Source organism: Mustela putorius, unplaced genomic scaffold (assembly GCF_011764305.1).
Source record: "Mustela putorius furo isolate JIRA1106 unplaced genomic scaffold, ASM1176430v1.1 tig00003870_pilon_pilon_pilon, whole genome shotgun sequence".
NCBI classification, from domain to species: domain Eukaryota; kingdom Metazoa; phylum Chordata; class Mammalia; order Carnivora; family Mustelidae; genus Mustela; species Mustela putorius.
In genome coordinates, this window is record NW_025422022.1 from 507,838 (window position 1) to 534,686 (window position 26,849).

At 43.0% G+C, this 26,849-nt stretch overlaps 1 protein-coding gene across 9 annotated transcripts in view; it reads right to left on the reverse strand.

The window, feature by feature from the left end:
• Window positions 1-1,820: 1,820 nt before the first annotated feature.
• SERPINB9 (serpin family B member 9) overlaps window positions 1,821-26,849 on the reverse strand; it is a 30,052-nt gene continuing 5,023 nt past the window's right edge. For 5 of the 9 annotated variants that reach the window (XM_045066974.1, XM_013056775.2, XM_013056773.2 and 2 more), the window contains exons 5-7: window positions 26,193-26,335; window positions 24,501-24,656; window positions 20,615-23,059 (exon numbers count right to left, since the gene is read on the reverse strand). In XM_045066974.1, coding sequence (XP_044922909.1) covers window positions 22,655-23,059; window positions 24,501-24,656; window positions 26,193-26,335 — 704 coding nt within the window. In that variant the 3' untranslated portion in view covers window positions 20,615-22,654. Of the gene's footprint in view, window positions 4,225-7,234; window positions 7,395-10,665; window positions 12,668-17,051; window positions 17,217-20,614; window positions 23,060-24,500; window positions 24,657-26,192; window positions 26,336-26,849 lie in introns of those variants that run through there. The other 4 variants (XR_006602583.1, XR_006602584.1, XR_006602585.1 and 1 more) reach the window with 4 other exon arrangements.

Sequence of the window (26,849 nt, forward strand, 5' to 3'; positions counted from 1 at the left end):
GATGCACGTCCTTGAAGCCGAGCATCTGGGGATGCCTGGTTTGCTCATGGCCAAACTCAGTCCGCTTCATGGAAGGGAGCAGCTGGGAACACCCGGCCTGCTCCGGGTGGAATGATTGCTTCCCTTTTTCTTGCCTGCCCTGCCTCAGAGAAAGCCTGCTCTTAACGTGTGCTTGCTCAACAAATTCGTGCTGTTGGACCAAACACACTTTACACCTCTCCCTTGTTTATAAGACTTGTGATCATCATATGACTCACATTCCTTCTTGTTACCTATAAGACCTATGACTAATATAACCTCTTCCTTCTTCTTGTTGGTTATTATCTTGCATCTAATAAATACGGAACTGAGGAGTTGTTTGGGGCGACAGTCCGTTCAGCTGTTGTCCCAGGCCCACTCACTCTCAACAGCTGACTCATGTGCCTCATTCTCCCGTGCGCCATTAGGAAGCGACATGTCCCAACCACAGTTGCTGGGTCATAGACTAAGTACAGGTCTCACTTTTAAAGAAACTGCCAACTATTTCTAGAGTGTACGTACCCTACCAGTGATGAGGTTTGAGTGATCCAGTTTCTCCAAATCCTGGCAGCATTTGGTGTTACCACAATTTTTTGTTTTAGTCATTTTAATAGGTGTGGAGTAACAACACATTATGATTTTAGTGCATTTATGCATTTCCCTAGTGGCTAATGATACCAAACATCTTTTCATGTGTTTATTTGCCATCTATTAATCCTCTCCACTGGAATGCTAATCATGACTTTTGCCCATTTTCTAATTGGACCTCCTTGTTTAGCTGTGAGATTTTATACATCCTAGATACAAGTCATTTGTCACATACATAGTTTGCAAATATTTTCTCCCAGTCTACACCTTGTCTCTTCATTCTCTCCCCAAAGATTCTCTGGCAAAGAAAAATATTTCACCTGTGGTGAAGTCCAATTCACCAAGTTTTTTTCCTTTTATGGATTGTACTTTTAGTGTCAAGTCTAAGAACTCTGCATTTAACCCTAGGTCCTGAAGATTTTTTTTTTTTTTTTTGTAAAAGTTTTATAGTTTTACATTTCACATACTAGTCTCTAATCCATTTGAGTTAACTTTTGTATTAGATGTGAGAATTAAGTCAAGGTGGTTCTTTTCTTTTTCTTTCTTTCTTTCTTTCTTTCTTTCTTTCTTTCTTTCTTTCTTTTTAACTATGGATGTCTGGTACTTGCAGCACCATTTCTTGAAAAGTCTGTTCTTATTTAAATTGCTCTTTCATATTTGTCAAAACTCATCTGGGCGTATTTGTGTGGGTCTACTTCTGAGTTCTCTAGTTCTCCATTCTGTGCCATTGATCCATGTATCTGACCCCCCACTTATAATGCTGTCCTGATTACTGTAGCTAGACAATAAACCTAAACACTGCGCAAAGTAATTCCTCCCAGTTTAATCTTTTTCAAAACTTTTTAATCTATTCTGTCCTTTGTCTGCCCATACAGATTTTAAAATAAGCTTGTCTACAAAGGGATCTTGATAGAATCATCCAAAATCTATAGATCATTTAGAATTGACTCTTTTTACTATCATGAGTCTTCCAATTCATGAACATGGTATGTGTCTATATTAGATCATCTTTGATTTCTTTCATCAGCATTTTGCAATTTGCGTTTTGCAATTTTCAATGCATAGATCCTGTATATGTTTTACTACACTTATACCTAAATACTCATTTTCTTTTGAGTGACTGTAATTCACTTTGAAGTGACTGAATTTATTAATTAATTCAAGGAGGGTTTTGTGGCTTCATTTAGAGTTACTACATAGATAATCACATCATCTATAAAAAACAGTTTTATTCTATTACAATCTAAATGCCCTTTGTTTTCTTATTTCCTCATTACACTGGCTAGAACTAGTATCACTGTTCGTAGCTGATAGGTCTCCTAAATCTCTCCTTTAAAAAAAAAAAAAACACTTTTTTTTAGAATAGTTTTAGATTTATGGAAAAGTTGTAGAGATAGTACAGTTTCCCTTAACATCTTCCCTTATGTACATTTGTCACAACTAATGAATCAATACTGATACATCATTAAAGTCCATAACTCATTCATGTTTTCTTAGTTTTTACCTAATGTTCTTTTTATATTCCTGGATCCCAGTCAGAACAAAGACATATTTAGTCTGCACATTTAGATATCAGGTTTATCTTAGCTATGACAGTTTTTCAGATTTTCTTTCCTTTTGATGACAGGTTATGGGCTTTCAGAAGAAAGATCACAGAGTACCTCTGAGTACCATTCTCATCAAAACATATCAAGGATACATGCTATCTCAACATGATATATTACTTTTGATGCTGACCTTGGTCACCTGACTGAGGTAATGTTTGTCAGGTTTCTGTGCTTTAACTCTCTCACTCCAACAATGAGAAACTTTTTCCCACCATCACCTACTTAGTTGTTCATTAATAATATTACTTTGAATCAAGAGAGACATGGAGAAAGTCCCTCAGACCCCTTGTTACTCAAACCAATGCCTAGTTACAATTCCTCAAATGAAACCCCCTTGATTTTCCCAGTTTCATTTAATTATCTTCAATCTACCTAATAACTGAGGCTGCTTAGTAACCTCGGGAGTGAGCGTACTTACAGCTAATGTTGAAATTGGAAAGTTTGTGTGGGTGGTAACATTTACATTTTTTGACATTTCCAAAAAATTCACACAATTTCTTGTCCAGTTAAAAAAGTCTGAAACTTCAAAGAAATAAAACTGTTCCCTTCCCCCTGTAAAATCACCTTTGTGATTTTTTATAACTTATAGTCAGCTGTGCTTATGTGGGTGTCCAGACAGCCTAAAATTCCCTTATTTCTTATTCTGTGTAAGGCTATGTTTGAAAATCCCATGCCTTAAAGAGAACACAAACAACGAACAGATAACCAATGCCAAGCAGCAATCTTGACCAAGGGCTTCCCTCTTGAGAATGTAATGCTGTATGACCACACGCCCACCAGGATGGAACACAAGGCATACCATGGGACGTGGGACATTCTCCTGAGAGAGGACTCGAGTCCAGTCAAGTGAACCAACAGGTCAGGAAGTTCTGTTAGCTCTTAAGAGTTCTCCTGGTGAAAGTATTCTCAAAAAGTGTACCAGCCCTTTTATCTTTCCACATCATGTCTCAGAAGGAGAGATGTTTAAGTGCACTTTCAAGCTGTTTAAAAGGGTGCAACAACAGAGGCATCTATCTCTGGGATCTTTATCCTGAAGGTGAAGGGCAGACAGTTGTCACTACTGAGATGAAAAAGTAGATGGGTTGAAGCACTGGGAGGCTAGTGCTTTCCTGCTCTTTTGTGGAAAGAAAGGTGAAGGTGTGAATGCTGACAGACATCCAGGGGACTGGAGATGTACCCCTTGAGCAGAAAACTGCAAAGAGTTATTTCCTCCTCTAAACTTGAAGATAGGCATTTTCTTTCTAAAGCCAATTTAAAACTCATTCTGCTCCTCTAATTTCCAACATACCCTCAGAACATTCTGAAGTTTTCTGAAAATCATAAGCATAAACCTTAAGTGTACAAATAAAGTTCTGAGCTCAGAATTTCAAATGGGCTTCTTAGGGTGTTCTCTCTGCTGTGGGGTTGAGGTCAACTACATGGCTATTGTCATGGGAAACTGAAGAATATAGCACAGCAACCAGAAGGAATTGGCTTAGGGAGAAGAGAACCTTCCGCAGGTTGCTCTTTGCTCTGTGGTGCTAGATGAGGAAAAGGAATGGGTAATCTGTATTCAACCTTCTGGGTTTGGGCATTTTGCCACCTCAACCACCACAGTGCTCACAACAGCCACTCCTGTGCCTCCCTCATTGACCTCCACAGAGGACCTGTGCACAAACTTAGATAGTGACACTTCTGTCTTGGACAAGATTCCAGAGAAGTCAGGCTTGGGATCATCAAAAGCATTGGTAGTTCCCCAACTGCCAAGAACAGACCCCACAGTGCAGTTTTCTTTGTTGTCGTTGCTCCTGGCTTTGTTCATTCGCTTAAGCTTGACATGTGTAAGCTCACTGTTCACCTGGAAGAAAAGCAGAGCAAGCCCTAGGGTCCGGATGGTGGGCCAGTCACTCAGGTCTGCACTGGTTCCCTGTGGAATTACCCAGGACTGTGGCATCACAAAGTCTTCTGTCCATGAGGTAAGGCTGCTTCACGGAGGTTCAGACAAGGCTCAGGCCAGTATCACTTTTTGAGTCTCCAGCGTTAATAAAAAAAAAAAAAAAAATTAAGAAATACTAACATTATGGTATGTTTTAAAATTTTGTATTTAATAAATGGATGCTTTTAAAAATGCAATGCTATTTGGTGTTACCCCAAGTTAACTATAGGATTTATAAATAAGGCATTATTATATGGCTTCTTTTATGGGACATGAGCTCAAATTTTATAATTAAAGTACTGTCCATCTTTTCAGTGGATCTATCTCTGTGACTGGACATTAGAAAATAATGTCAACAGTTGAAATTCGAGGAAGCTGTTCCCAGTCCTGGGCTCTCTTGCCTGGCATGCCAAGGCCTGGAAACTGTACCAGTCCCCAAGTACCCTGACATCAGCTCCTATCAGTCACCTGGGCCCTGGAGGGAGGTGTGCAGTTGTATGCAACAGGTCAAAATGGAGGGACCCCTGATCACTGAAAAAATGAGCAAAGGAGGAGCACAAATGCGTTTTCAAAGAAGGTTCTTGGATGATGTGGAGAAAGTGGAGCCTTCGAGTGCTATTGGCACAACACTGTGAGGAACAGTATGATGGGTCCTCAAAAAATTCAATATACAATTATCCTATGATCCAGGATTTTTACTTCTGTGTATGTACCCCCCAACATTGAAAACAGACTCAAAAAGGGATCTGCACACCCGTGTTCAGAGAAGTATCATTCACACCAGCCAAAAAGTGGACACATCCCACGTGTCCTCAGAAGGATAACTGAAAAAATATGGTGTGTATAGACCACGGAATATTATTCAGGCTTAAAAAGGAAGGAGTTCTGACAGATGCTACAACATGGATTCGACCTTGAGGACATTATGCTCAGCCAACAAAGCCAGTCACAAAAGGACAAAGACTGTATCATTCCACTTATATGAGGGACCTGGAGTAGTTGAATTCATATGAACAGTAGAATGAAGAAATGAAAGTGGAATTGGGGGGCTGCTGGGGACTGGGGTAAGGGGGGAGGGGATGTTAGTGTTCAATGGGCACAGTGTTTAATGAGTTTCAGTTTGGGAAAATGGGAAAGTTCTGCGGATGGATGGTGGTGATGGTTACCCAACAGGGTGGATGTATTCAATGACACCAAACTGTATACTCTCCCTCCCTCTCTTTTATCATTCAGTTAGAAAAAGAGAGTTCTCACTCAAGTAGGCAAAAAATAGTCTGGTTTCATTTCATTTACTTCAGCTGATTGCAGGCAGCTTTCTGCTCAAAATACAATACACCGTCTTGAGCAAACAGAGCCCGGCCAAGCTCGCGGTCAGGAGTCCCCCTTTTTCATGCCCACCTCTGGTTCAGGCTTCCCTGCCTCGCCCCCAACACCCAACTAGCTGCTGCCTGCCAGATCGTTCTTTGACCCAGGCCTTCCGTTGTTTTTACCACAAACATTTATAGCACAGTTTCGATGAAATTGCTAGGAATCAGCTTAGGTTCTGGAAAGACAGAACTGAACAGTGCTCCAGCCTTCAAAATTATGTTATTGTACTGATGGAAACAAAGGCCTGGCATTAAGCCCAGATTAAAGACCGCTCCAGCCCTCTCTGCTCTGTTCCCTGTCTCCTCTCTGTCTGTCCCTTCTGTGACCATTTGATGGGTATTCTCTCTCCTCACCTTTGCCCCTGCCCATCATGAGGCTTAGAATGCCCTCTCTGTTCAGCCCACCAGCCTTTTCCTTGAGTCTGAGTTTAACATTGTCAAAAGACAAAAACTCAAACAAGTAAATTTGAAGTTCTGATTGGCCTTCTATAATGATTCGTCAATCAGTAGCACCCCATGTAGCATGTAGAGGGGTGCGCTAAGAAGTTCTGCAAAATGGAAGGTTTTTGTAGAAAGAGGGTGGGGCAAGAAAGTGCTAGCAAACGATAAAGATGGTTCTGGGCAAGATCTCTTCCCCTTCGAGAGAAAAGCAAGGAGTCTTATCAAGCACGTGAGCTCATCCTGCTCTGGGAATGGAGAACCCCTTTGCCAGACTCACCTTGGATGGAAAATTTTCTGACTGGTCTGATTAGACAGTATTTCTGGTGAGGGTTGAAACCATAACTAAGTTAGGTATTAAGCCCGGATTTGGGGACTCGGGCGAAGTGATGACGTCGGGGCCTGTGGTTTTCTTTAAATAAGCTCCGTCCTCCTCTCTTGTTAAGTTTGAGTCCCAGCTCTGCCACCAACCAACTCTGTGATCTCAAGAAAAGTTCCTAAACCTTTTGGTCCTAAGTTCTTCATTTGTAAAATGAGGATAACTGTGGGGAGTCCAGGTGGCTCAGTCGTTAAGCATCTGCCTTCGGCTCAGGTCATGATCCCAGGGTCCCGGGATTGAGCCCCATGTCGGGCTCCCTGCTCCGTGGGAATCCTGCTTCTCCCTCTCCCATTCCCCCTTCTTGTGTTCCTAATCTCATTGTCTCTCTCTCTCTCTGTCCAAAAAAATAATTAAAACCTTACAAAAAATGAAATGGTTTTGCCTGTGGCCTAGAGCTATTATAAAAATCAAATACACAAATGGATCAAAAGTGGTTTCTAGATTGCTAAAGTACGCTATACCTATTCAGTTGTCATGTGCTACATTGTAGCAATGTATTACATTTATTACATTGTAATACATTGTATTACGTGTAGACTTGCTTTTTCTTTCATATGTGGTTAACCACCCCCTCCATCCCGCAGAACAGGACCATGTCAGAATTCTCTCTATGTTCCTCACAGTTCCATTTCAACAATGCTTCAGCCTCCACCAGAGGGCCAGGCCACAGGGTTGCCCAGCTCCAGAGACGACATACCTGTCACACTCAGTATGGATGGCTTGCTCTGGAGTTTTGCAAACTAATGAGGCCCTTCCCCTCCCCCCCACCCCCAAGCAGGAGGGGATCCTAACATCTCAGAAAACGAGTTGTCCTTGCTCTGCCACAACTTGTTACACTGAATTTTTAAACCATTTTTAAACTGGTGCTGGGAAGGGTATATTTTAGAAGTGGGTGTAGAGAGCACAATGAGCAATGACTCACAGCATTTAGATCCCCGTTGACGCTGACAGGAGGGAGCAGAATGGCCATGCTCAGCCCCGCAGGGACATGGGGCAGCTCCAGGACCTGGGTCTGCACCTCATTTACACAGGGTCTGAGAACCCCATCTGCTGATGTGTCCTGGGCCCCATCTGTTCTCATTCTAAAATAAAACAGGTGTAACTAGGCAATCATGACCATTGGACCCATGGAGAAGGCAAAGGTCTTATTCAACACTCTAGCCATGCACATTGACTTGTTCCTCAAGACGGATTTACAGATGGAGGTGTTTTGGAGGACTCCTACTATGTCTTTGTCCAATAAAACCAAATTAACTAATATCGTCACTATATTTAATAAACACAAAACCTATTAGCTTAAAAATTTGGTTCCTCATATTTTAGTCTAAAATAAATTCCAAAATAGATTAATATAAAAAATAAAACTATTAAAACTTTATTAATATAAAAATAAAACTATTAAAACTTTATTAATATAAAAAATGAAACTTAAAACTTATATTTAAGAAAAATATAGGTGAATATGTATATAATTTTAGGGCCAAGAAGACTCTCTATGCATGACAGTAAAAGAGAAGGAGAAGATATAAAGAAAAGGTGGAAAGATTGACTATAAAACTGTATTTATGGACATTGAACAAAGCCTATGTGATATTTGATTAAATGAAATGTAGGTAGGACATTGCTAGCTGCTTTAGGGGCTAAAGTTATAAAGTTCCAGAAACTGTTTCATTTGTGTATTTTTTTTTTTTTTTTTCAAATCCTATTTAAGCTGAAATCAACTAAGATGAGTATCAATAGCAATCTTGTTTGCAGGACATGACACAAGAATGATGTCTTCTTTCTCAATATTTGGGAAAATGAAGGAGATGAGGTGTTCAGAGAAGCTGTCCTGGATGAAAAGAGTTTTAAGAGGGGCGCCTGGGTGGCTCAGTGGGTTAAGCCGCTGCCTTCGGCTCAGGTCATGATCTCAGGGTCCTGGAATCGAGTCCCGCATCGGGCTCTCTGCTCAGCAGGGAGCCTGCTTCCTCCTCTCTCTCTCTCTGCCTGCCTCTCTGCCTACTTGTGATCTCTCTCTGTCAAATATATAAATAAAATCTTTAAAAAAAAAAAAAAGAAAAGAGTTTTAAGAGACATAACAGTGAAATTTGATAACACACCCTTGAATGGATTCTCAGGAGAAGAAAAGAGCTAAAAAAACATTTCCAGGGATGCCTGAGTGACTCAGTTGGTTGAGTGACCAACTCTTGATTTCAGCTCCAGTTATGATCTCAGGATCCTGGGATCGAGCACCACGTCTTTGGGCTCTGCACTCCCCGAGGAGTCTGCTTGAGGATTCTCTCTCTCCCTCTGCCCTTCTTCCTGCTCTCACACTATCTCTCTCTCTCTGTCAAATAAATAAATACATCTTTTTTTAAGAGAAGATATTTCCAGGACCATAGGGAAATTTGAATGTGGATTAGATATGAGAAAATAATTGTTCATTTGGTAAGTATGAATATGGTGTTTAATTATGAAGGAAAATGTCTTTTTCTTTAAGATTTTATTTATTTGAAAGAGAAAGAGACAGCATGAGAAAGAGCACAGGCAAGGTGGAGGGGCAGAGGGAGAGGGAGAAGCAGGATCCCCGCTGATCACGGAGCTTGACATGGGGCTTGATCCCAGGACCCTGAGATCATGACCTGGGACCAAGGCAGACCCTTAACTGACTGAGCCACACAGGTGCCTGGAAAATGTCTTTTTAAAAAAAATAAATGCATACTGAAGTATTTAGGAGTAAAAGTCATAATGTATTCATTGATTTTGGGGTTTTTTTTAAGGCAAAGTCTGATCCCCATTAAGGCTTTTCAATTCTAGACTTTCTTTCTCGTGTGTGTGTGGGGGTGTGTGTGTGTTTTAGTATCTACTTCTCTATTGGATTTTTATATCTGTTCATTCATTATGCCATGTATTTCTTAAATCTTTTAACATTTTTATAACAGTTATATTGCCATCTTTGGCTGTTAATTTCAACATTTGCATGATTTTTGTGTCTGTTTCTTTTTGCTGCTTTTTTCCCCTGGCTATGGGTCATATTTACTTACACTTTCATATACTTCGTAATTTTTTACTCTGTGCTGGACATTGTGGGTTATGTTGCTTTCCTTCAAATACAGTTGAGTTTCGTTCTTACTTGGTGGCTCAGTTTGATGCTGCTGAGGTTAATTAAGCTTTATTAGCAAGGTCCTAGACTAGCCCTTATTCTTGGGATATATTAACCCTAGTCCTAAGGCCTGGGCTTCCTGGACTCTCAATCAGATGCCCAAGTTGTTCAACAGGGTTTTCTTTCTTTCTTTTTTTAAAGATTTTATTTATTTATTTGACAGACAGATATCACAAGTAGGCAGAGAGGCAGGCAGAGAGAGAGAGAGAGAGGGAAGCAGGCTCCCTGCTGAGCAGAGAGCCCAACTCGGGGACTCAATCCCAGGACCCTGAGATCACGACCCGACCCGAGCCGAAGGCAGCAGTTTAACCCACTGATCCACCCAGGCGCCCCTCAGCAGGGTTTTCTTAACTCTGAAAGTTCAGAAGTCTAACAGTGCAGTCTAACTGCATTGCAGGACCATGCAATCTGGAATCTTTGTTCAGCCCTCAGGACCCTGTCTGTTCCCTGCCAAATCTCCCAGAATCTCATCTCATCTTGCAGCTCACTATTCAGTTAGACTCAAGGAAATTCCTCTGCATGTCTTGGGGCTACTTTTCTGTGTTTCTCCCTTTTCTGTGGCACCATGTCCTCCAATTGCAACTGCTCCAGCAACCTTAGACTCTGATCTTGTTCATTCTACCCAGTGAGACTGCTCCTTTCTGTTTGGGCTCCTCTTCCCTGTGCTACAGTTTAGGAAGTGCACTCAGGTAGAATATAGACCCCATCTCATGTGTTGCCTATCTTTCAAAGATCACAGCCTTGCACTGTCCACTCAATTCCTGAAAGCAGCTAGTTCATATATATTGTCCAGTTTTATGGTTAACTACAATGAGAGGACAAGTCCAATACTTGTTACTGCACCTTGCCTAGAACTAGAAGTGACATCAATTTGCTTATTAATCTCTGAACTTCCGGTTCATCAATACCTGTGGCATGAGGTGTTGGGCTAGATCAGTGGTTCTCAAACATTACCACCACTTGGAGGGACCTCATTCTCAGAATTGCTAAGGTCTGGCATGGAGTATGCAAGAATTTACATTTTGGGACACCTGGATGGCTCAGTCAGTAAAGTATGACTCTTGATTTTGGCTCAGGTCATGATCTCAGGGTTGTGGGATCAAGGCCTGCATTGGGCTCCATGCTCAGTGTGGAGTCTGTTTATCCCTCTCCCTCTGCTCCCACCCCTGCTCATGTGTGTTCTGCTTCTCTCTCTCTCAAATAAATAAATAAATAAATAAAATTTTTAAAAGAGAATGTACATTTCTAACAAATTCCCAGGTGATTGCAATGTTGCTTATACAAGACCACACTCTGGAGAACCACTGGACTAGATCTGTTGGGGGCTGCTGAGGCCCTGATAGATGGTCAAGCCTCTCAGGTTAAGGCCTGGTTTGCACGGCTCCTGCCATCTCTGCTGACCTTATATCTCTCCCTTAGACTAGATACCCATGACCAACTCTCCTGGGCTAGAGACTTGGGAGCATAAAAACTTCAGGGCCATGGCGCCACATGAACAAGCCTGGAAAAATCATCAGTTATCTCCAGACTCCAGGCAACAAAGACTAGATAACTTAAAAAAAAAACAAAACAGACAAAAAAGAAAACCACCATGTTCCTGCTTTCACAGGACCCCAAGGACCTACTTGTATCTTGTAATCAGACCACTAAGTCCTTGACTATTTTATGGCCACATCGGAATGTAGTGTGCCTTAAATATAATCTTTTCCTATTGTACTACTAAAGGTTAAGAACAATGATTACCCTTCCTCTCTATATAGCTACTTATTACTAATCTGTGTTTGTTCCTTTTTTCCCCATTACTCACTGTAAAAAACCTTCTGTACTGAAGTAACCATAGACAGTGCCTATATAAGAAGTGTACCGATCAAATAAACTAGAGATGCCTGATTGCTGAAGACAACCTGTTGAGTGGATCTCTCATTCCTCTTGCCAACACTGTCCATTCTTTGGGGACCCCTGGACTTGCTGAGGCTGGACCCCAGGAGCTTATACAAGACCACACTCTGGAGAACCACTGGACTAGATCTATATGTTTCAACTCTGATAGCACATAAAGGTTTTTAAAAATACCAATGTTGAAGTATCCACCTAAAATAACTAAACAAAAATTCCCAGTGGAAGCTAGGCTTGGGATGTTTGTTTGTTTTAATAGACCTATCTTTACAACTGTTCCATCGAACCTCATTTGTCCAGGAGGCCAAGGAGAACTAATTTTATGTGCAAACTTCAAGGTGCGTGTCATTATTTTCTTTTCATTGATTTAATTATATTGGTTGTTAAAACTACATTTATGATAAAAATTCAAACACTGCAAAGGAATACACTGAAGAAAAGTAAAATATCCTGGCCTAGATAGGATGATAGTTCCCCAGGATATTTTCCTATGTGGCCAGTGTGAAGAACCTCTAACCTAGATGTTCCTATGGCCATTCCAGTGCTACCTTTCTAGAATTCCATGATATACAGAGAGGAACTTGCAAAGTAATGGAGGGACAAGGACATTATTCACCTGGGGGAGGGAAAACAAAATGGCAGGACAAGGAAGTCTTGCCAAGTAGAATTCCCAAATCCAAAAGCTGGGACACATGAGCACCTTAGCAGAGATGACACCTGAGAGAGGACTCTCAAAACTGCACCAATTTCAATTAGGCAGGAGGCCCTCACACTCATAAAGCTGTGTGTCTGGGTATAATTCTGCCCATATTCAGAACTATTTTTCAGTCCAAGCAACACTTTCTCCACGTACAATATGAGTTTCCAGTGTAAAAGTTGGATTTGTTCTCTTGAATAAACTCTTATGCAGTTACAGAAGTTTTTTGAATTAGAAAAATCTTTGGGTATTACAGAGTCAATATTTCTATAGCTTAGATACACATTATTTAGCAGTTTATAAAGCACTTTCACATACATATTTCATTACTTTACAGATGTTCTGTGTTTTGTGACTATAAGCCAAGCTGATATTATCTTTTATAAGGTTCAGAAAAGTTATATGACTTAGGAAAGCTTCCTTAATGGATCAGAGGCATAGCCTGGACTTTAAAGCTGATCGACTCTCTCCAAGCCCCAGATCTTCCCACAAAACAACAGCTCTGGGTTTATGTGGAAAGTGAGCCAAGGAAGAAGTAACCACAGATCTTCATGGTCCTACTACACTTTTCACTTTCTTTCTCATTCCAACAGCACTGGCAGAGGTCCTCATGTGCAGCTCTATGAAGGTGTGGGGAAAAAAAACAATGTTTGATTATATCAGTCAGGATAGGCTTGGTTACACTGTGATAACAAATAATCCCTCAAATCTCCATGGCTTGGAATAACCAAGAGTCACTCAATGTTCAGGCTGTATGTCTATTACAGATGGGCAGGGGCAGTGCAGCTCCCAGGCAGTGGAGGAGCCATCATCTGAAATGTTGCTCATGCCATGCTGGAACAACAAAAGGAATTCTAGCGGACCTCAAACTGTCAGTTAATATTCCCGTGTTGTCCCTTCTACACATAACCCAGTAGCCAGAATGGGTCATACGGCCCCACAAGGGAGCCAGAGAAAACAATCCTGCCAAGTGCAAAAAGGGAGAAAGCCCAGAAACTTTTGGCAAATAATTCTAATGACTACAACACAATTCCTCCTCCATCTGCAGTGGAGACCTCTGGGCATCTGGACAGCAGTGTTTCCCCTTGCTCCCAGGAAAAGCATGACCAAAGCAGAAGAGACATTCAGGAGAGGAAAAACACACACACACACACACACACACACACACACACACACACAGCTTCTTTAAAATCTGGATAGCAACGGTGCCATTTGCTTGAGAGGGCAACAGCAGTGGCGGGATCTGGAACCAGAACACAGAGAAAAATGTATTTTGTGTGTTCAACAGTTTGCTGGCCTCAAAGACAGGTGGCTTCTCAGTAGAGCCCACAGAGTGTTCAGGAGTTGGAGTGTTCAGAAGCTCTGCTTCTCCAAGCTCTGGCCTGAAAGGAGAAGCTTGGCTGCTGTACAGCCCAGGGATGTGGAGGACAAGGGGGTGCTAGAGAAGCTGCCTCTTCTCTTTTCTCCTCTCACACCGAGGACTCTGCAAAGCAGGGTGATGGCCAGGCAAAGCTGGGCAGCAGTGAAGCAGGGGGTTAAGCTTGCCAAGAGAGGGAGCAATGCCAGTGGCAGCTCCCAGAGGCCATCTGACAGGGAGGAGGGAAGAACGCCTGTCAGACCTAAATCATCACTTCCTTTTAGCCCCTTCACTCCCAATCACGCTTCTCCCCTGCCAGCCCACCACTCAGGACCCTCCCTTTTGCTGCCTCTGGTTGTCCGAAGATGGTCCCCTACGGCAGGGCCCCCACGAATGGCCCCCTTCCTCAGGAAGAGAACAACCTGATTAACTTGAAACAGGCACAGAGGCTAACATTCATCAAGCCCTTACTGTCAGTTCCCTATTGTCCCAAGTATACCACCCAACTCCTTTGAGACAGGCATCCTTAAAGATGAGGCAGTCAGGCTGGAGAACTGCAGTCACTTAAGGGAGTCTAGTCAGTAAGTGGCACAATAAGGGTCACAGCCCGGCTGTCCAGGTGCAGAACTCAGGCGCCTCACCACTGTGCTGCCTTTGCACTCTGCTAATACATTTGCCTGGTCAAACATGCCCTGCGGATCTTGACTTAGGAAATTTCAGGCAACTCAGGGGCAGAGTTTGGCTTGGCCCCCAGCCAGAGGTCTCCCAGACAAGGGCCTTCTGGAGGACACCAGAGGACCCTCCTGTCATGCCAAGGCCCTCCTCTCCTTGCCCTAGGTAAGTCCAGAACCCTGTCCCAATTCTTTTTTTTTTTTTTTTTTTTTTTTTTTTTTTTTTTTTATTTATCAGAGAGAGAGAGGGGAAGAGAGAGAGCACAGGCAGACAGAATGGCAGGCAGAGGCAGAGGGAGAAGCAGGCTCCCTGCTGAGCAAAGAGCCCAATGTGGGACTCGATCCCAGGACGCTGGGATCATGACCTGAGCTGAAGGCAGCTGCTTTACCAACTGAACCACCCAGGTGTCCCCTGTCCCAATTCTTATTCTTGCTGGTCTTGAGTCCCTCCCAGCCCTTGCCTCCATTTCGGCTTTGTTGACCTAGATGCCTGCCTGGGAGCTCTGCTTCTCCAAGCTCTGGCCTGAAAGGAGCACAGAGCTCTCTCTTTGGAACCCAAACCTGGCTGCCATCTTCGGCTTACCTCTAGAAGGGCCCACTGACCAAGAAGAGGGTTCTTCCTTGGGGTGGAGGGAGTCATAGAGCTCATCTGCCAGAGGGCAGGCCCCAGGGTGGTGGTGAGTGTTAGGTCCCCAATAATGGGTCCGTGATTAAAGGAGCGAGATTGTATAAAGTGAAGGTCAAGCACAGCTTTATTCTGTGCCAAGCATCAAGAATCAAACTAACCTGCCAGGGCCACACCTCTTACAGAGAGGGCGCTCTCTCTCTGTTTCATAGACTAGCTTTTAAGGGCAAAGGCCATGCGGTTGGGCCTGGCCATGCATAGATGGCCAATGACATTGTAACACACAGAGAAAGCTGCACATTGACCAATTGAATTACAATTTACCCTAGTAATATTTGAATTAGCCTATCACCTTGGTCAGAATTGGCACCCAAAAGGTGCCCAGAGGGCGGGACCCATACTCCTTGGTAACTAGGGAGACAGTATGCATCCCCCCCACTGATCAGATGTCTCCACCTGGCCTGACCCACCCTTGTATTTGGGCTTTGTTACCTGGGGCTGGTTTCTGGGACTTGTTTTGAGTAAGTTCCCTCGGGGAGGGGGGGCAGGGACAGTTTAAGGGTTAAACTGTTTAACCTGGATGGGAGTGTTCTGGCTAAAATAGGTCTTTACAGTGAGAATATCCTGGGCAGTGGGCAATCAGAATAAATGCTGGCCAAACACAACCAATGAGACCATACTGCCGCATGCTTGTTAAAGATTAGCCTCATTGGGCTTCTCCCCAAGTTAATGAGTAATTCCACGTCCTATACAGTCAATATCTAAAATCAGTGCTCATAGAAGGACATAACATCCTGGCTCTCAGAGCCTGCCCTCCTGACCCTTCTCAGCATCTACTCTGCAGTTCTCTCTGAATTGGAATCAGAAGCCTTGGCCTTAAGAAAATGGACACTGAGGTCTTGTCCCTGCTGGTGCAACTGTTTAGTTACTATACAAAACAGCCTTGTTTTCTAATCCACGAGATGCCTGGATCCTGGTGGTCCTTTCCTGTCTTCTCCTGAAGCCAGAATGACTCTCCCAGCACCCCCAGGGCTCTCCAAGGACACCCGCAAGAGTCAGCGGACCACTGAGAGCGCTATCAATCCCACAGAGTCCCCTCCCCCACCTCTAAAGCGTCCTGCCGCTCTTGCCCCTCCTCTTCCGGTTCCAGCGATGGGGCCTCCGCCGGGTGACTGAGGGGAGGAGGGCAGTGGGGAGTCAGGGAAGGAGAGGTTCGGGCCTGGAGGGCAGGGACAGAACCCATCAAACTCGGAGGGGCCGGGAGGGGTGGGCCGGGGACAGGGGGAGGGGTGCGGGGGACAGGGCGAGGCCGGGAGGGGCGAGGCCGGGAGGGGCGGGGCTGGGGCCTGAGAGGGGCGGAGCTAGGGCGGGGGGCGGGGCGGCGGGGTGGGCGCGGGGCGGGGCGGGGCGGGAGGAGGGCGGAACCGGGGCTTGGCTGGACACCCGGATACCTGGTCCACACCGCGGAGCAGCTCTCCCCTCTACCGCATCCGATCCCAGCTCCTCACTCCAGGCATTTCCTATACGTAATACCAGTTCATCCTGTCCACCCAGGCTGGGGGTCCCAGGGTGGTGGCGCGGGGTCTGGGGCATCAATAAACCATCCTTCCTTGGAGAGATGGAGTTTGAGATCCTAGCTACCCTCGCCTTCCAGCTCTATTCGCCTGAAACTTCCGGCTAGAGACCCTCCTTAATGTTTAAAGAAAACAAGGACACATCACTGGCAGAACAACGTTTCCAGTTTACCGGCCTGGTGTGCCTGGTGCTGTCCGGGAAGCACCAGCTTCAGCAGCATTCAACCTGTATATTGGCAAAAGACCCTGCACTCCCAAAGGCCCTGTCCCTGATCCATGCTCTGTTGTCCTGTCCTGAAACTCAAACAAGAGACCTTTGCTCTAGGCCTCCTGTAAATTGTGTAGCTAGGTGCTGAGTGCTGGGAGTCCAGCTGTGGGACACGCCTGCCCTCCAGGAGCTGGTTGGTGAATAGTTCATTTATATTCAGTGCACCAAATGCCTCAGCTTCAGAGAATTAAACACACAGGCAGAGTATTTCACCCACAAGAGTTAGTGAGTGTTAACTGCTGATGGGGAGTTAGGGCTGAGGGAGGTGAAGAGAGGGGACCCATGGGGAGGAAGGCTTTAGAGGTAGCATGGGCGAGCATGAAACCTAAGAGGAAAGACAGAGCATGGAATCGTCAGGAAAGTAAAAATAATTTAGTCAGGCTAGAGTTGAGGATTATCCTTGGAGAAAGGCAAAGGATGGACAGGAGAGTGGGTAAAATTAGGAAGCGTCTTGTATTAGTCTACTGGGACTGCCATAATAAAATAAGGCAGACTGGGTGGGCACTTACACAGCAGACATTCCTTTCTCACAGTTCTGGAGGCTGGAAGTCAGTCAGAAATCAAGAGGTCAGCAGGGCTGGTTTCTCCTGAGGCCTCTTCTTGGCTTGCAGACGGCTGGCCTTTTCTCTGCTTGTTTGTCCTTGTATCTCTTCTTCTTCTTTTTAAAAGACCATCTGTCAGAGAGAGCACAAGCTGGGGAGCAGCAGGCAGAGGGAGAAGCAAACTCCCGGCTGAGCAGGGAGCCTGATGTGGGACTCGATCCCAGTACGCTGAGATCATGACCAGAGCTGAAGGAAGATGTTTAACTGACTGAGCCACCCAGCTGCCCTCTTCTTTTTGCAAGGACACTTATCATGTCAGATTAGGACCACACCCTTCTGACCACATTTAAGTTTAATGACTTCCTTAAAGGCTCGATGTTTCAACATGATCACATTCTGTGGTACTGGTGGGTTGGTGTGGGCATTGACATGTACATTTGGCGGGAGCACAACCCAGTTCCATACTGGTTGGCTCTAAGAGGGAGTTTAATCTTTATCTTAAAGGCGGTGTGAAACTGCCCGTCCTCATCCACATAACCCTCGGAAATATAGGGGCAAAGTATATGAAGTCAGTTTTTAAAAAGCCAGAAATGAACCTTATTCATGAAAAGAGGAAGGTACTTGTTTGACTGACATTCTTATTAAAATTTCTTCTAAAAGCCAAGAATAAAATATTTTAAAACTGTTCATGTGGATTTTATTCCAGTTTCAAAACCATGTCACTCAGAATCACACATGGGGTTATATCCTAGAGTTCTTCCTTTGAATTATGTGCAGATCACAGGATTAGATTTTCCTAGCGGAAGCATTAAATAACATTGAGACAGAGAGAGTAAAAACTCTAAGTTTTCCTCCCATTCCCCCTCCAAAACTTTCCCAGAGATAACCTCTGTTAGCAGTGAAGGCTTAGCCTTTTAAACCTTTTCCCAGAGACTCACAAACATTAATTTACATGTAGACATACAGGGTCTATTCATATAAATGTGTGCATCATGCTAGGCACATTGGACTGTAAGCTGTATTTTTCGCTTAATTCATTTTCATGATCTTTTCAGGAACTGCATATAGACCTTCCACAATTTAAAGAAATGTTCTGCAAATTATTGCATAATATAAATGAATTAAATTCTTCTCCTGTTGCAGAAAAAATAAAATTCAAAGAGTAAAATTGTAAGGCACCCAATTGGTGTCCCTGAGAAGTGGAGAAATTGCTTGGTGTGGAAAACCTACACAACTGGTGTCAGAGGTACTTAGTAGCAGGAGGGAGAAATAGTGTTTCTCTTTAGTATGTATTAAACTTTAATTGTTAACTTATATGTCACCCATAACCAGATAAGGGGAAAATGTCCTCACTTAAAATTATTACGAGGGGCGCCCAGGTGGCTCAGTGGGTTAAGCCTCTGCCTTCTGCTCAGGTCATGATCCCAGGGTCCTGGGATGGAGCCCCACATCAGGCTGCTCGGCAGGGAGCCTGCTCCCCCCACCCATGCCCCTCCCCCCAGCCTGCCTCTCTGCCTACTTGTGATCTCTGTCAAATAAATAAAATCTTTAAAAATAAAATTATTACAATGACAATAAAAATTAAAAATAACCATAAGAAAAACAAAACTCAGTCTCTCTCTATATATATGTATATAGATGTATAAAAATATGTATATATGTATAAAAATTAAAAATAACCATAAGAAAAACAAAACTCAGCCTCTCTCTCTATATATATGTATATAGAGAGAAACAAAGATATATAAAAAAGTATTTGAATAAATGGAGACTCCTCACATCTTCCCAAACAAGACTAAACTCTGTAAATAGATTAATTTATCCCTGGATTTATGTTTAATGCCACACTAATCCCTCCAAAAAATACCAAAGTTAAAAACATTATTTTGAGTATTGCAAAAGTATTCTGATGTTCACCTTGAAGAATGAAGTTGAGAAAAATCACATGAACACTGGGAAAAACAGACTATTTAATTATTATTACAAGTGAGAAATTGGCCATTTGTAAATAAATACAATAATATTTTCTCTCGAATGTCAACAACACAAAAACAAATGTCAGATGGATTACACAGTTAAATCTATCAAAAACATAACAGTTTAGAAGAAAATATAGGAGACGAACTGGCTTCAATGGGAAAGTATTTTTAAGAATTGAAAGCAGTGTCAAAATCACCAAGGAAAAACCTAGATTTGACCAAAGGAATAAAAAACCCCTGTTCACTAATAAAATATCATAACAAAATTTATGAAAAGTTTCTCAGCAGTAAAAGAAATACAACAGGCATATATTCTTATATAATATATACTGTAAACATGTTTAATCTACATAAGTAAAACTTGTAAGTTGTTAAACTATGTGTGTGTATATATATATATATATATATTGTGTATATGTGTGTGTGTATATATATATATTTTTTAAGATTTTATTTATTTGACAGACAGAGATTACAAGTAGGCAGAGAGGCAGGCAGAGAGGCAGGAGGAAGCAGGCTCCCTGCTGAGCAGAGAGCCCGATGTGGGGCTCGATCCCAGGACCCTGGGATCATGACCTGAGCTGAAGGCAGAGGCTTAACCCACTGAGCCACCCAGGCGCCCCTATATATATTTTTTTTACTCAACATCATCTACCCATAAGACTTAATGTCCACCTACTGTGTACTTTAGTTTCTAACTCCTACATAATATCACAAAGTATGCCCACGTATTCATTATCTATTCCCACTGAGAGGGACACTCAGATAGCTTCCAACTCATTGTCAACATAAATGAACACCCTTGCAGTGAACACCCTTTTGACCGTGCCTCTGTGGGCCTGTGCCATGACATCACTGGGCCACACACCCAGAAATAAGCCTGCTGGAGCCCAGAGAAGACACCAATAGAGTTCACTGCCAGAATGCTTCCTAACTTGCCCAAATGTTCCTGTTCCCACAAGTGCTCCTAAATTTCCCTACTTCCTGGATGACGCTGCACAGTATTCAACTTTCTGACACCAATCTGATGGATGTAGAGCAGTAGCTCATGGTATTTCATTCGTATTTTTCTGATTATTAATTGACTGTCTTATTCTCTTTGATTTGCAGGATTTCTTTGTATACCCTAGTGTTAATTCCTTACTGATTTTTTATAATATCTTCTTTTAGTCTGATCATGGTGTCCTTCATGGAATGGATTTGGGGTGTGTGTGTGTATATATATATATATATATATATATATACCCCAATTATATAATTTTTCACCTTATCACTTGTTTAGATATTATCTTTTTTATCTACTATCAACATCCTTTTTCAATTCAAAAGCAGTTAAAAAAATTAAGTTGGACCCCTATGTCACATCATATATATCAGAACAGATTAACATTCTAAATATAAGAGCTAAAATCATAAACATCTTAGGAGAAAATAGTTGTAAAATTTCCTGACTTTGGATTTGGCAAATGACTCTTACATATGAAACCGTAAGTCTGAGTAACAAAAGAAAATACAGATAAACTGGATTAAAAAATGGATAAAAAAAATAGATAAACTATTAAAATAGATAAGCTTTAATATACTAAAGGCCACTGCTTTGTTCACTGAAATTAAAAACCTTTGTGGATCAGAGGGCACTACCAAGAAAAGGAAAATGTAACTTACACAATGGGAAAAAATATACAAGACAACCCAATGAAAAAATGGACAAAGGACTTGAATAGACTTATTTCCAAAGGAGATATTCAAATGGGCAGGAAACACAGGAAAAGATGTTCAGCCCTACTAGTCATTAGGAAAATGCAAATAAATCGCATGAGATTTCGCTTCCCACCCACTAGAGCGGCCATAATATTTTTAAAAAGAGGAGTGGAAAATAACAAGTGCTGGCAAGGATGTGAAGAAATCGGAACCCTCATACAACAGCTACCCAAACAAATACATGTACATGCGTGTTTGTAGAAAGATTACTCATCAATAGCCAAAAGATGGAAACAAATCAAATGTCCATCAACGACATTTCGGCTACAGCTCTACGGTGAAATATTATTCAGTCATGGAAAGAGGTGAAGTACACGCCACAACACGAACAAATGTGTCCTGCCGAGGAAACGCCAGAAACAAAAGGTCATACAGTATATAACTCACTTTTGTGAAGTATCCAGAGTCGTTAAATCTATAGAGGTAGGAAGCAGATTGGCAGTTCCCAGGAGTTGGATGGGAGAGAAAGGGGAGTAACTGCACAGGGTTTTTCTTTGGGGTGATGAACAGTTTTTGGAACTAGACAAAGGTGGTGGTAGCACACTTTTAATATACTAAAGGCCACTGCTTTGTTCACTTTAAAGTGGTTAATTTTACACTATGTGAATTTCATCTCAATAACAAATTCTTTAAGAAGACCCCAACAGGGCCACCTGGGTGGTTTAGACAGTTAAGTGTCTACCCTTGGCTTTGGTCGTGATCTCAGGGTCCTGGGATCAAGCCCCACTTTGGGCTCTTTGCGCAGTGGGGAGTCTGCTTCTCCCCCTTCCTCTGCCTTCCCCACTGCTCATGCTCTCACTCTGCTCTCTCTCTTCAAATGAATAAATAAAATCTTTAAAAAAAAAAAGGCCCCAATAATGTCACTAATATCTAAACACTTCTTTAAAAATTACAGAGCTCATCTCTGATCAAATTACTTATCGCTGCATTGTACATGGCACATACACATGTGAAATACATCCCACCCCTGAGGAATTTAAGGTCTAGCTGGAGAACACAGATGATTAATAAATAAAGCAACCGCCGTAAGAGAACTGCCCTCCCTCAGTATGCACTGAGTTCAAAGATGCACATTGCTTATGCAGAAAAGGAAAATATCCCTGGAGAAGATGCCATCAGAAATGAACTTTAAGAGTTGGGCAGGATTTTTGTTAGGGCTGGAGGCGGCAAGGGGATCCCTTCAAAGGAATCCCTTCAAAGGGATCACAGGATAAGTGTAAGGACATTACCTTGTCCAAGCTAGCTGTCACAGAAGCTACTCTGCTACTCTGGTAGGAAAGACCAGGTGTCAAAGACACCATGACTCCGCCCCTTTGTCTCCAATGCCTGAGGTCCTTTTTGCCACCTGCTCGGTGATGCGTGGAATGTCAACCCAAGATAAAATAAAAATGTGCATTAAAGCGGCTTTCTAAAAAGCCCAGGCACCAGGCAGACTATAAAACAGTAGCTCTAGTTAGCAGCATTTATTACCACTGAACAGGCTAAGGCAAGTCTGCCGACAGGATTTGAGGTACAAGGCAGAACAGTGTCACTAGAATGAATTACACGTGGAATGAGGGGGGAGTAAGTCTGGGGCCATCTAGGGAAACCTGACATTCGATCCTATGGGACTCAGAGTGTACTTTAAATACTACAGGGAATCATTAAGGTCTCTTGTCCCATGATCTTGGGGCCGATGAGTGGTCAGGATGGGGACGGCTGGGTGTGGACAAGCATGGGACAGAGATGCAGGAGGAATCTGCCCTCCCCTTTGCACTGGGCTTCACGGGCCCATCTTCCTGGGGCTGTGGCGCAGGACAGGAGGACACAGAAAGAGGGAAATGCTCACCTTTACGGAGAGGAAAACCTGCCACAGAACAGAATAGTGTTGGCTGCGTTGTGCCTAATGAAGAAAAGGAAGGGGTGGTCGGCGCAGAACGTGGGGCCAGGGTCCATACAACATTCCACAGCCACGATGGCTGACGCGGCTGCGGCCTCCGAGCCTTCCTCATTCACCTCCACAAAACTCTTATGCAGGAACTGGGACAGACACAGATCTTTTTCTCCTGACATGGCCGAGAAGTCAGCCGTGCCCTCCTGAAAGGCATCAACCATTCCCAGTCCCCGGAGCATGGATCCTATGTCATAATCCTCTTCCAGCTGAAATCTCGGAAGGGAAACTTCCACCTCTGTGCTCTGCATCTGATCTGGCTGGGTCCACGCTCTGAATTTCTCCAAAGTGAGACTTTTTTCCACCTGAAAGATCAGAATAAGACATTCAAACTCATTCCTCTGTACATATGGACACACACGTCCTCTCCGGCATGGGTGGTGACGGTCACACAGGACCATGGGCACCTTTCTGCGCCAGGATATTTGTGAGACCTCGGACTTGTGCTATTCCAGCCACGGCTCCCCTGCCCAGCACGTGAGGCCGTGCAGAGGCACAGAGACAGGGCTGCGCCTCTTCTCACCCAACACTCTCTGTGAGACATCCATCCTGACAACGCTCAATGCTCTGCTGACTTTCACTGTCTTTTTTTCTTTTCTTTTAACTGTGCTTATTTTTGAAGATGAGGCATTGCTGGTAAGAAAAACGACTGGAAAACAAAGTGCTCTTGCCAGAGCTTTTTGCAAGAGGCACAATCCTGTGTACATTCTGAAGAGCACTCAGGTGGGAAGGACAGAGAGAAGCCCATGCCTGCAGCTCTGCTCCCAGAGGACCCTGAGGACTATGGGCGCACTGTGTGTGCCCCTCAGCGCCTGGCCCTAGAACCTGCTGGGCCGTGGCTGACTCACACTGAGGATCCACGCTGAAAGGAAGCAGAGTGAGTTGGGAGTGCTGTTTGGGACTGTCTCTGGCTCTGCTCTCCTGAGTTTCAGGTATTTAAAATATAAAACAAGGCGGGGAGCCTGGGTGGCTCAGTGGGTTGAAGCCTCTGCCTTCGGCTCAGGTCATGATCCTGGGGTCCTGGGATCGAGCCCCGCATCAGGCTCTCTGCTCAGCAGGGAGCCTGCTTCTTCCTCTCTCTCTCTGCCTGCCTCTCTGCCTACTTGTGATCTGTCAAATAAATAAATAAAATCTTAAAATATATATATATAACACAGGGGCACCTGGGTGGCTCAGTCAGTTAAGCGTCTGCCTTTGGCTCAAGTCAGGAGCCCAGGGTCCGGGGCTCGAGCCCCACATCGTGCTCCCTGCTCAGTGGGGAGTCTACTTCTCCCTCTCCCTCCGCCTCTGCCCCACCCAACTGCTCTTGTGTGCTTGTATTCTCTCTCTCTCAAATAAATAAATAAATAAATCTTTAAAAAATAAATAAAATAATGCTAACAACAATGACTATGATAATAATAATGGATCACATTCATTAAGGGCTTATTAGGTACCAGACAATGTGCTAAGCTTGCTACTCGGACCACCCCCACTTTATCCTCATAATAACTCCCAGGCAGATGTTACCACCATTCCCGTTTTTGAGGTGTGAAAACAGAGGTAAGGAGTTTGGTGAGATCACATAGATAATAAGGGGAGCAGGGGGTCCTGCACGACAATTTGGTTCCAGAGCTCGAGTGCCCAGATACGTGTGCTCTGCGGCCTGGTGGCCCCCATCACTGCTTCAGAGGTAAACATAAACGTTGAAAGTGGAGAGTGGGTTCTAGCAGGAAGGGCACAAAGGGCACAGCCCCGGATTCTCACCGAGCTTAGATCCACGTTCTCGTCCGGGAGCAGAACGATCATGCTCAGCTCCTTACCCACGTAGGGAAGCTCCAGGATCTGGGTCTGCACCTCTTTAATATAGGCGAGCTTAAACATAGCCTCCTGAAACATCATCAACACTGGCCTTTGTTCCTTCTGTTGGGAAGGAACAGAGGAGCACGGAATTAAGGTTCTTGGAAGAGGCAACAGAATTTTCCAAAAGAGCTATAATCGACTCCAGGAGTGTTTTCAGCACCCATGATGGACATGTCCGTGTGCTAAGTCTGACTCTTTCCCATCATCATTCTGAGCATCTCTGTCTGGTAAACAGATATGGCTCTAGCCTCAGCAAAAAGATGTTTTATTCAACAAAATAAACGTGACACCCTGCATTCTCCACAGGAGGAAATCAGATTTTCTTCCTGTAAAATACACCCAGCAAAGGGACACCTGGGTGGCTCAGTTGTTAAGCATCTGCCTTTGGCTCAGGTCATGATCCCAGGGTCATGGGATCGAGCCCCACACTGGGCTCCCTGCTCATCGGGGATCCTGCTTCTTCCTCTCCTGCTCCCCCTGCTCATATTCCCTCTCAAGCTGTCTCTCTCTCTATCAAATAAATAAATACATTTTTTAAAAAATATGCCTGGCAAATGTATCTAAGGAAACAATAGAATCAAATACAATGAAATAGAAAATCATTTCTCTTAAACTGGAAAAAATGTGTTTATGGTAAAGAGGAAGAGATTGAAGAGTTTCACAGCAGTATGACTGGTGGTTTATGGAGAGAGCCCATCAGGAAGCAGTCTGCCAGCAAGTAGAAAGATTTCTATGTCTCCTCCTGTATTTAAATCCAGTTTCCCCAGCTTTGATACTCTAATCCAAGGAAATGATTTTTTAAAAATACATAGGAGGTATATGCATGCAGAATTTAACTGCCGTACTATACTCATAAAAGGTTTAAAAGTTGATGTGGATCAACTATTATAAAAATTAAAACAGTTTCTAAAATCATTGCTAAAAAATTTCTTCCCCTCCCACTTTTGTAACTAGAGGGCTGATTATGGAAAGTATACCTTATAGCTCCCTCAAAAAAGGTTTTACCTGTACAGGACAAGTTTCCTAATTGCATTAAAATGCAATTTTTTTTTAGGGGCTTGGAGATTTGGCAAGCTATTTTAATGCCTGCATGAACTGAAGTTATATCTTAAGACTAACATATTTTTCAGTTAGTTTTAACATATTAAAAACTTATAAATGATTATAAATGATTAACAATGATTAATTTAAAATAATTCAAGTCTATATTTATTTAAAATTTTCAGCTATCTGATTGAAGAAAATTCACTCCTTCTCTCCACTCCCCTAACACATACACATATCACACTTCCTTAACACTTGTTTTTTTGCTTTTCTGTTAAGCAACTTGGGCTTAGAGGAAATCTGAAGTTTCCAAAACTAGGTGGCAGTAATGAATGCCGCCAAAATTAGAGGCATTAGGAGCAGTAGTAAAATGCAAAAAATCAGAGGCAGCAAATAATTTTTATTTCTCTGTGCTCTCCTCCTGAGCTTAAAATTTCATTCAGAAATGTGCTTTCAAAATTATTTCTAACCAATCATTTATGTCTTTACAAAGTTAACTTTTTCCAAGCAATTTCTTCATGAAACTAGCACAATTTTTGAAGCTTCTCTCACCTGGTTTATTTTAAAAGGCATTTCCCTTGTGTAGCTTTTGTTGAACTGTTCATCCCACCTTCCTTTGAAGTAGATGGCGCTGACAAGAACCAGCCTGGTGTCTGCACTGACTGAGTTACCTGGCAGCACCTCTCGAATTTTACCTTCCAGGAAAAGCAGAGAATATATTCAGTTGGTTTTCACAGAAAAAATTGTGATAAGGCTTTTTGGCAGATCTCTGGTTATGAATCAAGAACACAACAGTCTTTTCATTTTCAAGTTTGCTGAGTTTTGACTGATATGTACAGAAATAAACAACACATACAAGTGGTTTTCACAGAAAAACACATACAAGTGGTTTTCACAGAAAAAAATGTGATAAGGCTTATTGGCAGATCTTTGGTTATTAATCAAGAACACAACAGTCTTTTCATTTCCAACTTTGCTGAGTTTTGACTGATATGTACAGAAATAAACAACACATACAAGTGGTTTTCATGGTCAGGTCACCAGTGCTGTGGGAACACCCACAAGGTGAAACGCTTCTAAATCACTCAAAGTAAAATACGACATGAGGTAGGACAACAAGGCAAGCAGGGATGGGCTGGGAGGGACTGGGGTTCTTTCAAGTGCTAAAATGGAGTGTTCGGTTTAATGCATCAAAGGTACAACCAGTGT